This window comes from Salminus brasiliensis, chromosome 9, assembly GCF_030463535.1.
Source record: "Salminus brasiliensis chromosome 9, fSalBra1.hap2, whole genome shotgun sequence".
NCBI lineage: Eukaryota > Metazoa > Chordata > Actinopteri > Characiformes > Bryconidae > Salminus > Salminus brasiliensis.
In genome coordinates, this window is record NC_132886.1 from 41,289,890 (window position 1) to 41,306,041 (window position 16,152).

Here is a 16,152-nt window from a genome sequence, read left to right on the forward strand (position 1 = left end):
TCGACACGTCTGGCGCTTGAACGTTGCTTCTTCAGTTCAGCAGCGGATTCACAAGGCTACTGCAGCGAATGGAGGCTTACGCCAATCCGCCATAACATTAACACCACCATCTGCTCCTCTGCAGACTCCGTTCTGTTCAGCCCCCTCTCACCCTGTTTGTTCTTTAATGCACAGGACCCCACAGGACTGACCGCCACAGAGCAGACTGTAGTATTTGGGTGGTTGGTTAGTCTCAGAAACGGTGAATGCTGAAGGAGTCCTGAATACTTTTGAGCTTATGTAGTGTATATATAATAAACAAATTGAAATATTAATATTTGCATTTTAATTCAATATGCTTTACATGACACTGCATGCCATGGGACGCCCTGTGACTACTGCGCATGCCCACACTGTGACGATGATGCTGAAACTATACCTATAACCACTCAAATGTACAAATAGTGTGTGCATATGTGTCTGTGTGTGTATATATATATATATATATATATATATATATATATATATATATATATATATATATAAAATATATATATATATATATATATATATATAAATAAATAAGAGTGAGCAGTAATGACCAGTACATTCATCTTCCTCCAGTGGAATAAATCTGTGTGGTGGGTCTGCCCGTGTCGCCGCAACAATCCATCCTTTTCTGAGCACCAAAATGCCCATTAACATCCGTTTTCCATTTCCACAGCTGAATTCCATCTGAATTTTAAAATGAAAACGTTCGGACAGAACAGGGTCCAGAGGCGTTTTTTTTTCCTCTTTCTTTTTCTTCTTCCCTTTCCCTTTTCGAGCCAACCGGCAGAACCGGGCTCTCAGGAGCCGCGAGTTGAGTGACTGCATTAATTTCACCTTTAAACCCCCAGGTCTGAGGAGCTCAGTCCATTACAAACAACACGGCCACTAAAATTCCTCCTGCAGAGCTGTTTATACTTTCATCAGTCCAGCGGGCCGCCGTTGAAGGAACCAGGGGACGGCTGTGTTGAAGGAGTAGATCAGTGGCAAATCTGATCAACATACTTGATCACTGAGCCCGGATTCAGTCGATCGGTCACGTCATCACGTGGGTTCTGTGAACTTCGTTGGTTCACAACAGGACTCAAGTGATGTCAAATCCGATTAAACAATCAATCTGCATCAGTTCCACCTTAAATCAGCAGCTTCAGGATCATGCAGGATGATGCTCCACTGACTGGAACAGGGAGGATTGAGCGCTGCTGCTACTGCACTAGGGTTAGAGCTTTGGTGGTGGAGCTGCAGGAGGAGAACCTCCAGGGCTGTGTACTCGACCGCCTCAGCCCACATGCTTCTACACCTTCTGCTGGTCAACAGTGGCGTAAAAGTGAACTACACTTCCCAACTGTAGGGGGAGCCCAGGAGCATAATGAGCAGGAATGACAGAGATGCTATTCTCCCCGTTACAATCAGTGGAGCATCAGCATGATCCTGAAGCTGCTGGTAGAAGGTAGAACTGATACAGGATGATGATTCAGGTTTAAAAATAAAGATATTTAATACGAGGTGTCAAAAACTGAGGGAACCTTCTGAAAATGTGTGGTTACCTCAATCCCACCCACTAACAACATGCTGGAGGTGGGATTACTTACCGGAAATCTCTGAGGGCCGACGTTAGGCCGGGGCTGGTTCTGAGCAGGGGGCATCAACGGAACTAAGAGTAGCACATAGTGAGAGAGAGAGAGAGAGAGAGAGAGAGAGAGAGAGAGAGAGAGAGAGAGAGAGAAATAGTTATATCCAACTGTATGACACCATAAACACTTAGTCCACATCAGTCACAGCTGGTCAGGGTTTATTCTTAAAGATCAGGGTGTGCCCCTCTCTCGGCCCAAGACTGAGATCCAAGCCTGGACTCAAAAGGGGACATTTCCCTGCTCATCATTCCACTGCACAGATTTCTGAAAGCTGGTTTAGGGGTAATACGGAGTACTGGCTCATAACGATCTAACGAAAGTACCTTAATACTGAGTACTGGTTCATACCGATCTAACAAAAGTACCTTAATACAGAGAACTGGCCCATCCCGATCTAACGAAAGTACCTTAATACAGAGAACTGGCCCATCCCGATCTAACGAAAGTACCTTAATACAGAGTACTGGCTCATCCCGATCTAACAAAAGTACCTTAATACAGAGTACTGGCCCATCCCGATCTAACAAAAGTACCTTAATACAGAGTACTGGCCCATCCCGATCTAACAAAAGTACCTTAATACAGAGAACTGGCCCATCCCGATCTAACGAAAGTACCTTAATACAGAGTACTGGTTCATACCGATCTAACGAAAGTACCTTAATACAGAGTACTGGCCCATCCCGATCTAACGAAAGTACCTTAATACAGAGAACTGGCCCATCCCGATCTAACGAAAGTACCTTAATACAGAGTACTGGTTCATACCGATCTAACGAAAGTACCTTAATACAGAGTACTGGCCCATCCCGATCTAACGAAAGTACCTTAATACTGAGTACTGGCCCATCCCGATCTAACGAAAGTACCTTAATACAGAGAACTGGCCCATCCCGATCTAACGAAAGTACCTTAATACTGAGTACTGGTTCATCCCGATCTAACGAAAGTACCTTAATACAGAGTACTGGCTCATCCCGATCTAACGAAAGTACCTTAATACAGAGTACTGGCTCATCCCGATCTAACGAAAGTACCTTAATACAGAGTACTGGCCCATCCCGATCTAACGAAAGTACCTTAATACAGAGAACTGGCCCATCCCGATCTAACGAAAGTACCTTAATACTGAGTACTGGTTCATCCCGATCTAACGAAAGTACCTTAATACAGAGTACTGGCCCATCCCGATCTAACGAAAGTGCCTTAATACAGAGAACTGGCCCATCCCGATCTAACGAAAGTACCTTAATACTGAGTACTGGTTCATCCCGATCTAACGAAAGTACCTTAATACTGAGTACTGGCTCATCCCGATCTAACGAAAGTACCTTAATACAGAGAACTGGCCCATCCCGATCTAACGAAAGTACCTTAATACTGAGTACTGGTTCATCCCGATCTAACGAAAGTACCTTAATACTGAGTACTGGTTCATCCCGATCTAACGAAAGTACCTTAATACTGAGTACTGGTTCATCCCGACCTAACGAAAGTACCTTAATACAGAGAACTGGCCCATCCCAATCTAACGAAAGTACCTTAATACAGAGAACTGGCCCATCCCGATCTAACGAAAGTACCTTAATACTGAGTACTGGTTCATACCGATCTAACGAAAGTACCTCAATGCTGAGTATCGGCTCATACCCATATACCCATTTACCCAAGTACCTGAGTACCCTAATACAGTGTACTGACTGACGCAACAATGTGATCTTTGAGTGTGAGTGTGTGTGTGTGTGTGTACCTTGCACTGGTGATGAAGACGGTCCTCTGAAGTGCGGGTTGATGTGGATGTTTTTGGGCTGATGCTGCTGGTTGGAGTGTGTGTGAGTGGAAGGTGGGGGTGGCCTGTGCAGGTCCTGCTGTGGACGGGGCGGGGGTCCGGGGGAGCGGTGGGGCGGCAGCAGCAGTTGCAGTGGCTGCTGGGATAGCGGGCTGATTGGGTTTGGGAAAAGACCCGGACCTCCACGAGGGCCCGGAGGCCGAGACTGATGATGGTGATGATGATGCTGATGCTGATGATGCTGCTGATGATGATGAGGAGACTGAGGAGGAGCCATTCTGGGCTGAGAGAGAGAGCGAGAGAGAGATATTAGACTTGAATTTTCATAGAGAAAAAAATTCAAGATGACTTTAAAGCTTTACATTATTATTTTTATAAAACTAGCACAATGCTTTAATAATTTTGCTAGTTTTATTAGTATCTTATTTATATTTTCCTCTCATTTGTTGTGTTTAGCTGTGCTAAAGTAATGCAGCCCATGTTCTAGATAACAGTCAGTGAGTTCAACAGTCAGAAACCACATGATCGAGTCAATCAGAGGTTACGGAGCACCTCCACAGTCTGAGGAGTGTGTGTAGCTGTTGGGGTATCGTATACACTTCCACTACTTGACAGCTACGTTAGCCTCGGAGCTCCAGAGTAAAACTAAAGCAGGCGTAAGCGTGAAGCCCCGGCTGACTGGATGGAACTTAGCCTAATGCGGAACGTACTGAACACAACGTAAACTGAGGATCCCGCGAGTTCAGCGAGCGTATACGGGCCCTCCACCCGTCGAGACGTGAGCTAATCCCCCCTCCGACTGAGAGCTCTTCATCTGGTACGACGCAGAAGAATTCAATCAAACCAGAACAGAGAAGCTCTTCTGCTTTACCGAGCGAGGGCCGACGCGTCACACAGCTATCACAACCGCCAAGAGGAATTAACTTCTGACTGGAGAAAGGTGAAGGTGTGAACGAGTGAGAGAGACACACACATAGGAGGGGATTACACACTCCTCCACAGATATTTCATAGTAAAATAAGCAGAGGAACCTAAATCCTTAGACAAAGTACAAATTTAATTTGGTGTAATTCTTCCTCAATGGACTCCCGCCAAGTTATTTGGCATAATCCATATATCAACACGGATAAGAGGGAGAGGGAGAGCTGCAGTAATTGACTTTCTATAAAGCAAACGGACTCCGTTCCACCAGGGCACACCGGCCTGCGTCAGGGCCCGACCAGAATCTCAGCTGACTGACTTCACTGATATCGGTAAAGATACTGACAATTCAGACACATACTGGTGGCGGAGATGGAGGACATGGAGGACACAGGCATTGACGATACAGATACTGACTACACCGATGCTCACCAGCAATTTAATCAAATGAGCAAAAAAAATTGCCGATTATCAATAATCAGTGATTAATCCTAGACGTGGCATTACAGCCCTCTGAGAACTCGGCCAATGTCAATATCCGATATCGTTGATGTGTGTATCTAAGGACACCTGGATCTGCATTACAGAAAAATGCCATTATTTATTTATTATTATTTATTTTTTAAGGGCTGGGCGAAAGGGAAAAGACACCAAAATACGTTTTCACACTTTTTCACAATATGCGATATATCGCGATACTATGTACACTTGCGATGCCCGATTTAAAAAACTGCTAAGAACAGTACTGTCCTGGACTTGTAGCTAAGATTGTGAAAGCAGCTGTTAGCTAGAACCTTAACAACGAAAGAGACTATAGTCGATATGAAGCCCTTGCCTGAGTGAGCATCTTACCTGCATGCCTAAGTTGACCTGCATCAGCGGAGGCCTCTGTTCGTTTATCCTCCCTCGTCCAACACCTCCGTCTCCACGGAAATCTCCCATCCCAAACATAGGAAGTCCTCCTCTTCCTCCTCCTCCTCTACCTCTGCTGCCCATTAACCCTCCTCCTCCTCCTCCTCCTCCTCTACCTCCACCTCTTCCTCTCCCTCCGAAGCGGCCCTGTTTCCTCTGACGCTCCCTCTCCTCGAACTCTAGAAGATCTGCTTTGGCCTCCTCGGTTAGTTCTGGAAAGGATGAGAACATACACAGTCATTCAAGCTGGGTTAGGTGAGAAACACTCGGTTCTAGATAAGCTCCCCCAGTCAGAGCTGGAGTTCTACAGTGGAGGTGAAGGGAAGCAGACGTCTGAAGCTCTAATAAAAAGAAGCTCCTCACAGAAAGTTCTTCACCTAATGGTGATGAAGACGCTGCCTGATGCCTGAGACACTGTTCTACCAGAGTTCTGAGAAGAGTTCGGCTCTAGAACCTGCTTTTAAAACCAGATCATTAAAATGGTGGAGGGATACATGCTGCCTTTAGGGTGTAGTGCAGCTACAGAAAGTAGTCCCTAAAGAAAACTGGATTAGTGGAGATTCTCTATTCACTATTTTACCATCATCAGTGAGTTTTTTTGGACAGTGAATAAAATATGGGCTGTATCAGTGTTGTAGTCATGGCGACTGGTACCATTCTCCACCACTGTAAATCAGAGTTGTATTTTGAGAAAACTGAAATCAAGCATCACAACATTTTTTATAGAACTGAAGTCTTTTCCTAAGCTGTAAGAAACTGGAGTCAGTTTAATTTTAATTAAAATGATTTATGAAACTCTGCATCTGTGTTTGACGGACCTAACGTTTCTGGAATGTTGCGCCGTTTACTGGCAGCATCGGAGAGTCTGACCACGGTGACATCCGTGCGCTCCTTTTTGAAGCGCAGCCGGCCCGACTCCTCCTCATCTTCATCCTCATCCGATTCTTCTTTAGCATCGGCCTCCTGCTCCAGTTCCGGTTCTACTTCAGGCTCCAACTGTGGAAGGAGGAGGAGTACACAATTATTAATATTATTATTATAATACCCATCTTAAACAGACAGCAGTTCCACCCAGCGACCAGCTCTACAGTGTATAGTCCCAGAGTTCAGTGGGAAAACAAAGGGTCATTTAAGTTTTCAGTTCAAGCTCAGACTGACCATGTGTGATATTCAGTCTGTCAGAATGAGCGTGTGGGTCATATGAGCATTATAGAGCATTATAGAGCGCCCCCTGCGTGTCCTGTAGTGTATTACAGTCTGTCAGAATGAGCATGTGGATCATATAAACATTATAAAGCATTATAGAGCGCCCCCTACGCTTCCTTGAGTGAGCATTACAAACGGTTACGAACGGTGTGCTGTTCAGCGAGATCATCCCTCACCTCCTCTGATTCTGTAACCTGGGAGCCGTCTTGATCCTCCCCTTCCTCCTGTGGCTCCTCTGCCTCGGCTTCTGGCACTTCCTGCTGGTCGGCCTGCTCCTCGTGTTGGCCTGCGCTATAACCGCCGGAGTAATCATCGACCTGCAGAAAATCACCACGCATCAATACATTGAGATTATACACACCATGAGCATCATAGAGCACACCTGAAATAGTGTGTGGATCAGACGAACATTTCAGCGCTCCATCCATCATGTGATTTTACTTGGGCAGCAGCCCCTCCTGCCTAGCCTATACTCATACACACCCCTGTTCAGGCTGTATGGGTTGGTGGAGATGGCGAGGGGGGGTATTCTGTATGTGAGCACATGTAATGATGTAATGATATTCACCCCCGCACTGAGCTGCACGTGTCTGTCTGCGTTTGTGTGTTTGTGTGTGTATAAGGACGACTCAATGATATTTCTGCTATCGCTGAACCGTGCGTGTGTTTATCTCCTGTTTTCTGTGTATCACCTCAAACATTTACATCTCATTGAATTTCAAATGGCGGCAGGAATAGTAATGGGGCATAGTAATGTGGCTGGGATCCCCACTGTTATGCTAATTCAGCAACGTGCCTTCCAACAACCACCACCACCCTCCCCAACCTCACATCACTACACTGGGCTTTCTCCCTCTGTCTCTCGCGCTCTCTAGTGACGCTAACATTTTTGTACACCGTGCTCCTTGGTGTCCGTACAGGCTTTAATGTTTTGGCTGTAGTGTATTGAACTGTCCTTATTACATTGCGCAGTTGATGCTCTATAGTGCTCCACACACTCATTCTGACCAACTGCAATACACTGCAGGAAGCGTAGGGGGCGCTCTGTAATATATGTCATTATATCATTTATCTGATGATGAAAGTCCTGCCTTTCAAAACAGGCTTGGCTCGTGTTATTCGAACCTGTGCATTGGGGTGTAAACGTACGGCACCATCTCGCACCCCCACCAAACACCCACACACACACACGCACGCACAAGCAGAGCAGCAACCCTTCCCCTACGGGACAAACAGCTTAATCCCTTAAACTGTTCCACACATTAACTCCCAACAACGGCAAACACAGAAACGCCAAGCTCCAGCAGCTAGGTCACCTTGTAAACAGAGATATCACATACACCCAGTGTGTAGAGGTGTGTGTGTGTGTGTGTGTGACAGTAAAAGCCCACTGCCAGCTGAGGTGAGAAACACTGACTATCTGGTTCCAGTGTCTCCTGTTCTTGAAGGCGATGTGTAAAATAAGATTTATGAATCACTTAGACAAGAACCGAGCTGTGAGGTGCTCCAAGGAAGGACAACCGGTGATGCTGAAGGAGGTCCCACTTCATAACGAACAACATTTAAAAGGATCTGTTGATGTTTATCTGCTCCCAAGAGTCCTATTCTATTGGCAGTACTTCTCAACAGAGGCAAGATATGTGTATCTGTGTGTGTGCATTTGCACATCTGTGTCAGCAGTGGATGCAGCTTAGTAGCTGAATGCATTCATTAGAAGGGGTGTCCATAAACATGTAGATATAGTAGATACAGTAGTAGCTCATTAATGTTTACAGTGCACTAAACTGGGACACCAAGGTACGAAACCCAATTATGTTTATGAATTGTTACACACACACACACACACACACACACACACACACACACACACACACCTCACCGCTAAATAAACACGTACAGAAAGGAACAACCTCATCAATCATCGGCTCTTGCCGGACTGTAGAAGGCGGCCTTTCAAAGCAGGTCAGTAATCTCTTCACCTTCAGTTCCCTTATCAGATCACGTCTGAGGGTCTTTTCCCACTAGACAGTGCGGATTGGCAGCGCATCCTCAGAGCACAAAGCGTCTCAAAAGGCCCTCGGCCCCGAACAAAACCTGCAGGTCCAGACGAGACGGAACCTGGGCTCAGATGAGCTCGCGTCAACCGCGGCCAAACAACAGCGCGCTCAATACCTGCCTGCATCAGCGCTCGGGAGGAACCACGCTGGGATCTGGAGATAACACAGCTCATTTAGCCTCCATACAGCTCAACACAGACCCCCCCCCCCCTAACTAAGCGGGGCCGGGGGGGTCGGGTCCATATACTGGGCTGTACAGGGGCAACTTTCGAATCACAGCTCCTCTGTATTAGGTATGTGTTTGGGGATAACTTAAGAGTGGATATGGAGGCTGCGTGTACGGATTGGCATAGTATGGATGGGTGTAGATGGGAATAATGGGCGTAAGCGTGAATGAATGGACGTAGAATCACAAGGATTTGATTAGTGGGTGTAGATCAGTATGGATGGGTACAGAGAGAAAAGGTATGGATGAGTACAGAGTGATATGGATGGATGTAGATGGCACAGATCATACATGATGATTAGTGTAGATCAGTATGGATGGATGAGGATCTGTATGAATGGGTGTAGATGATGTTGAGGGTCGATCAGTATGGATGGATGAGGATCTGTATGAATGGGTGTAGATGATGTTGAGGGTCGATCAGTATGGATGGATGGATGGATGGATGAAGATCTGTATGAATGGGTGTAGACGATGTTGAGGGTCGATCAGTATGGATGGATGGATGTATGAAGATCTGTATGAATGGGTGTAGACGATGTTGAGGGTCGATCAGTATGGATGGATGGATGGATGAAGATCTGTATGAATGGGTGTAGACGATGTTGAGGGTCGATCAGTATGGATGGATGAAGATCTGTATGAATAGGTGTAGATGATGTTGAGGGTAGATCAGTATGAGTGGGTGTAGATGGGTACAGATGATGTTGAGGGTAGATCAGTATGAGTGGGTGTAGATGGGTACAGATGATGTTGAGGGTAGATCAGTATGAGTGGGTGTAGATGGGTACAGATGATGTTGAGGGTAGATCAGTATGAGTGGGTGTAGATGGGTACAGATGATGTTGAGGGTAGATCAGTATGAGTGGGTGTAGATGGGTACAGATGATGTTGAGGGTAGATCAGTATGAGTGGGTGTAGATGGGTACAGATGATGTTGAGGGTAGATCAGTATGAGTGGGTGTAGATGGGTACAGATGATGTTGAGGGTAGATCAGTATGAGTGGGTGTAGATGGGTACAGATGATGTTGAGGGTAGATCAGTATGAGTGGGTGTAGATGGGTACAGATGATGTTGAGGGTAGATCAGTATGAGTGGGTGTAGATGGGTACAGATGATGTTGAGGGTAGATCAGTATGGATGGGTATGGCTAGAAAGAGAATAAATGGGTGTAGATGTTTATGGACGGATGTAAACGGGTATAGATGGGTCAGTATGGAAGGGTGTAGATCAGTATGGATAGCCGGGTGAGTAGACATTAGTGATAAAATATGAAAACGGGAAGAAGGGAAGCGGGACAGGCACTCACTTGGAACTCGTCATCCAGCGGTTCATCAATCTGAAGTTCCAGCACTTCGTCTTGGTACGCTTCGTCGTTCTGTCCCGTGGTGTACTCCATCCCTCCTTCCTCTTCTCCATACTCGTCCGCTCTGTACTCTCCTCCTTCCTGAGAGAAACCTCCGTCCCCTGCCTCCTCGTACCCTTCTTCCCCATACCCTCCTTCTTCCAGGTTCGAACCCTGCAGGTCGTAGGAGGTGCTGAGGCCCAGAGTCGCGTTCAGACTCACTGCTTCACCCTGTCCACTAAAACACACACAAGCCCAGATGTGAAGAAAGAGGCTGGGGTGTAACGAGTCACGACAGTCAGAAAATGCTTCAATACAATACAATAGATAGATGTTTGTAAAATAAATGTAAATAGATGTTTCTGTGGGCGTTTGGACCAATCAAGACCAATCATGGTGGAAATAATGTAAGCATAAGTTGAGCGTAACTACTACTAACTACTTTTCCCTCTTAAACCCCATTAACTACATCGCATCGCTAATGGGCACCAATACCCTACAGGCTGGACAGCAATCACAGTATTTTTGTCCAGCCCTAAGAGAGTGTAATGATGCTGAAATGTGCTGCAAACCACCGACAGTCTGATCAATAAATAAAGAGCATGCAGACTTTCCTCAGAAGTGATGCTGGTAATGGCTGAGCCAGTCCAGCAACAATGAGCTGGCTAACTTCAGTCAGAGATAGTGGACCTACCTCACGTTCTGATCTTCCTCATCACTCTGCAACAGGTCGTCATTCAGCTCTTCATCTGACAGTTCTGATGGATTCTAAGGAGGGAAAAAAACAACAACAAAGACATTATTATTAAACCCCACCTGGTTTGAGTTATTTATTTATTTATTTTAACAATGAACAGTAGCCTAAAAACACTGTATACACACAACTGTATGCAGACATGTGTATAAGCTACAACTAGGGCTGGACTATATGGCAATATTTTTTGAAAATTGTGATTAATTGTATTGTCTCCATACAAGCAACCGTCTTGTGAATATAGCCAGTGCTTAAAGAACACTGAAACTACGCATTTCACTACAGACTAGGGACTAGGGATGCACCGATCCGATACTAGGATCGAATATCGGCCGCAATACTAACAAAATTAGCTGGATCGGGTATCGGATAATTAGTCTGATCCAAAAGACTCCGAAGATTCATTCACAGAACCTGACAATTTTCTAGGGTTCATAAATATCATCATAGCAAACAGCAAGACTTCCCCCATCTAACCAGCATGACCTTGACCTGTCATCAACTAGGTAGCCCAGCTTGTCTTCCATATAAGGAGGACCGAGAAAAGAGGGGCTGCTTGAGCCCAGACAGCACTGTGCCGAGGTTATTAATGTAGTGACCGATAAACAGAAACTGGGTTTATTTATATCAGTGTTCATTTGTCATAGTTTGTTTTACAAAGTAAGGATTACATCAATCCTGATGCCCTAAGTCTCTCCCAGACGGTCAGGTATACGGTTTATTAATTCAACAATGCTATCAGATCGGTATCAGGTATCGTCAGATACACAAAGTTCATGTATCGGTATCGGAACAGCAAAAGGCGGATCAGTGCACCCCTACTACAGACAGTGTAATTAGTGCCGTTTGCCTGGATGAAGTGCAGCAGAATTGCAGTAGAAAATCACAGCATTCAGTCTCTGAAAAGCAGTTTTTAAGAATCTGTCGCTACTGATGCAATTTGCCTGCAATCACGAGCATCACGATACATACTGTATATTGTGAAAATACAGTCTTTAATATTGTGCTATAATATTTTTACCATCCAACTGATTAGGATTACCAGTACACAGTTAATAAGTGTCCCCCTTTGCTGCAGTAGCCAATCAACCTTTATTTTGGCAATAGTAACTCACTCTGGATGTGTTAAAGCATGCTTTACTGATTATCGTCATTATTTTAATGGACTAGAACGGAGCCACACTAGTAGATGGAGATTAATCACCACCCTCCGGTGCATTTCTACACCCCTGATCATGTTGATGGTGGGCATTGTGTGAAAGTAACAATACCTTCTTGGATGAAAGCCAGTCTTCCTCCAGCAAATCCTCTTCCAAATCACTGCGAAGAGAGAAATTCAACTGTAAGACGAGAGTCTTGAGCTGAGACGCTTTGCAGAGTTGGTTTAATAAGCTCTGACAGCACAAACCGAGGACTCTGGGGCTTTTAGAAGATGCGACAGGTGTCAGAGGTGAACCCTGGTGGGCTTCGGTGCGTTTGTAAGATTTTTATAGAATAAAGATTTTATAGAAATTCAATGATCTGAACGGTTTACAGAACATCATGTAGATAATCAACTACCATCAACTACAATTAGACAACTACCATCAGCACCAGTACACAAACCTAAGATCATCAATACCCAACAACCATCCTGACAATACACTCCCACTCCACCTTAAATGGTGCAGCTGCTAGTGACAGAATATGGAACGGCTGCACCATTTAAGGTGGAACAGGGAGTACGAGGGTGTGAATTTAGGTTGTGTAGGGACAAATCAGAGCCTCCGTAATTATTGGCAGCAACCTCAAAGTCAGGCAGATAGTAATAATAATAATAATAATAATAAATTCAATTAAAATTTTAGAAAATTAATTGCAACTGGCAACTGAGCCGTACTTGAAGCTGGAAGGGCTCTTGATGCAGATGGACTTTTGACCACTGCCATCAAGTACGGAGGGGCTGGCTGGTCCAGTCTTGGCTTTGTAGGCCTGAGTCAGGGGTTTGAATCTGATGACCTGGCCAGTGAAAGAGAGCGCAGCTGAGGAGGAGCTGAACATGGCTGAACTTATTAACGCAGTCCGAGAAACATCCATGACATTTTACACGACTGGGGAATAACTCCTCAACATGCGGTGTGAGACGGTCTACGTCATCACTGCTTTCATATTTCTCCTGCAGCCACAAACCACCTCGTCCACCTCATTCACCTCGTCCCACAGCAAGAACTTCGGCCTGTCACGATAAAAGCTTAGGGGATGACATATAGTGTCCTACAAATAACTGTGATAATCAATATCACATTATTTTTAAGAGCATTTTATGGCACTGAAACAATGATAATATAACTAAGAACAGCCTTTAAAAGATCAATGCATTTTAAATAATAAAGAATAATCAGACACTGAAATTGGAGCATAAAACATGTTTAAATATCCTCCAAATAGGACTGTGAGTGAATGGGTAGGTAGGATTTAGGTGCAGGCTGAAGACAGGACTACACTCCTGCAGTTTGGCTTTACTGCCTCTCCTCTTCAGTCTCCTCAAGCTAGCCCCTACTAGACCTTTCCCCTACCTCTTCCAGGGTTAGCCCCACCCCTGCATCACCTGAGCTGAACCATTCCACTCAGCAGGGGTGTTGCTGTCCTATGAGAGTGGATTAAAAACAATAATAAATACAATCATAATCCCATATCACTAGGCCTCAATGTGTCTTATTACCCATAAGGCCTTTCCTACATTTCCTAGCCCGTCTCGCTCTGTTTTCTGTGACCCAGGTTAGAGACAGCACCCCTCTCATGGGCTAGCCGTGGGCCGCCCGGCACGCTCATGAGTGAGCCCCGTGTGCTCTGCCTCCCTTTTGCTGAGTCTACTAGGAAACAGACAACAGGTAGGTGTTCAGGTCTATATTCCTCTGGCGATGGGCAGCAAGCTTGCCTCGTCACAGCAGTGTAACGTTTCTGAGATCATATTGCTTGCATATATTGTTTGATAATTAAATTATCACAAATTATCATGACCAGTTTAAGATTCAGGGGTGATTTTGAATTCCTACCCTTTTTACAAAATTTAGGATGGATGGAAAAGCCACTACTCTAGATTCACCATGTGGTTCACACACCCAGTGAAATGACTAGAACACATACGAAGCACACAATTGGTAAAACTACTGGAACGAACTGGAGTCCAGACGTGCAGCAGCAACACTTAATATCTTCATTACTGGCGTGTGAACGTCATTCACTGCAGATTTCAGTCAGAAAACACAGGATACAAGCTGACCAGGCTTTAGATCTGATTCCATGAGAGGTAGAATTGGCAGTAAACTGGGGAAGGTGTCAGTTGTGCATCACAGCCTCAGGCCAAGATATACAGCCCAAAAAAAATAAAATAAAAATAATCAACAGACCATTTTACATTTACATTTTATGGCATTTAGCTGACGCTCTTCTCCAAAGCGACTTACAAGGTTACTCATATTACAGAGGAGGGCGAGTGTAGTGTTAGGAGTCTTACCCAAGGACTCTTATTGGTGTAGCACAGCACAGTCACCCAGACCGGGAATCGAACCCCAGTCTCCCACATGATGTGGTAGCTCACTGGCAGGTAGTGGGGTTATCTTTTGTGCCACACCAATTCACCTATTTTCTTAATAAAAATATTTGCTATTTAGAGCATTTATTTATTTGCAGAAATGACAACTGCTCAAAAACGGCAAAGAAGTGATTATTATAATTATAATGCAAATAAATTACTATTCAGATTTAAACACCGTACTAATATCTGAACTTTGAGAGCAGATAGAAATCACTCTGGTCAAATAACCTTGTCTGCCAATCACAGCTTTCATGTCTTAGCTGGCTCTCCACTAGTCTCTCACATTGCTGTTGGATGACTTTATGCCAGTCATAGTCTGCAAATTCAGGAAACTCAGCTTTAATTGATTACAAAACCTGGAATAAAATGGCTGCAATTTACAAACATGCAAAATGAAGTGTTATATTTTTTACAGAGCTTTAGAACAACACTTTTTCAAGCTGTTGGATGCCACCGCCAATAATATCAGGGCTATAACTCTACCGCCTCAGTCCACATGTTTCTTTATTATAAGATTCTGCTCCTGGGTCTCCTGGCTTATCCAGAAATGCATGTGCACAAAGCGCAGCACAGGCAGTGTTGTAAAAGTGAATTACACTGCCCACCTGTAGGAGGAGATAGAACGCAAAATCTAACAGAATCCTGCTTTAAAGCATTTCCCAGTCCTGACTTCCTCACCTATAACCGAAGCACGTTTTAATAAACGGTAATATTCCCCATATTTCAGCATGAACTCGCTTCACTCGTGGTCATCAACAACAGAGGGGTCGTGTCCGAGTAACTAGAACTTCCAGCCACTGACAAACTGCTGCGTCAGCATGATGTTTGATACAGGGGCAGTGGTGGCTCAGCGGTTAGAGCGCCGGGCTATTGATAACAGGGTCGTGGGTTCGATTCCCGGGTTTGGCAAGCTGCCACTGTTGGGCAGCTTACCCTCTTTGCTCCCCGGGTGCTGGAGTTGGCTGTGTGTGTGTGTGTGTGTGTGTGTGTGTGTGTGTTCACAGAGGACATTTTGCTGTACATAGGACAGTGACAAATATGTGCACCTTTACGACAGCTGCGCCCCTCTCTCCACTCTCAGATCTAGACTGAATTCAGTGTGTAATCGCCTTAAAACTGTTATGGGAATCTCTCTCTCACACACACACACACACACACACACACACACACACACACACACACACACACACACACACACACACACACACACCCCCCCCTCCAGCACCACCAACTAAGCACTGGAGCTGGCTCACCTCTCCAGGTCATCGTCTTCTCCTCGCCGCCTCCTCGACCTCTCAGCTCCCGGCTTGTCATACTCATTAAACTCATCATCTGAAAACGTAAAGGCATGTGTGTGAGCAGAGCTATATAAATAATAAATAATATTATAATATTAGGGCAGGTTTTCTTTTGATGTTATATAGTATTACAGGTAGACACTCTCACTGACCACTGACTTTATGTTTATTTGGGTTTATTCTAATGTTATATAGAGTTAATTACAGGTAGACGCTCTCACTGACCACTGACTTTATGTTTATTTGGGTTTATTCTAATGTTATATAGAGTTAATTACAGGTAGACGCTCTCACTGACCACTGTCTTTATGTCTATTTGGGTTTATTCTAATGTTATATAGAGTTAATTACAGGTAGACACTCTCACTGACCACTGACTTTCTGTTTATTTGGGTTTATTCTAAT

General features: G+C 44.8%; 1 protein-coding gene across 2 annotated transcripts in view; it reads right to left on the reverse strand.

The window, feature by feature from the left end:
• The window catches only part of rbm33a (RNA binding motif protein 33a), a 32,036-nt gene that overhangs the window by 14,393 nt on the left and 1,491 nt on the right, over positions 1-16,152 (reverse strand). For both annotated transcript variants that reach the window (XM_072688482.1, XM_072688481.1), the window contains exons 2-10: positions 15,703-15,781; positions 12,144-12,192; positions 10,813-10,886; positions 10,083-10,356; positions 6,666-6,806; positions 6,102-6,279; positions 5,224-5,495; positions 3,412-3,733; positions 1,620-1,681 (exon numbers count right to left, since the gene is read on the reverse strand). In XM_072688482.1, coding sequence (XP_072544583.1) covers positions 1,620-1,681; positions 3,412-3,733; positions 5,224-5,495; positions 6,102-6,279; positions 6,666-6,806; positions 10,083-10,356; positions 10,813-10,886; positions 12,144-12,192; positions 15,703-15,781 — 1,451 coding nt within the window. The remainder of the gene's footprint in view (positions 1-1,619; positions 1,682-3,411; positions 3,734-5,223; positions 5,496-6,101; positions 6,280-6,665; positions 6,807-10,082; positions 10,357-10,812; positions 10,887-12,143; positions 12,193-15,702; positions 15,782-16,152) is intronic.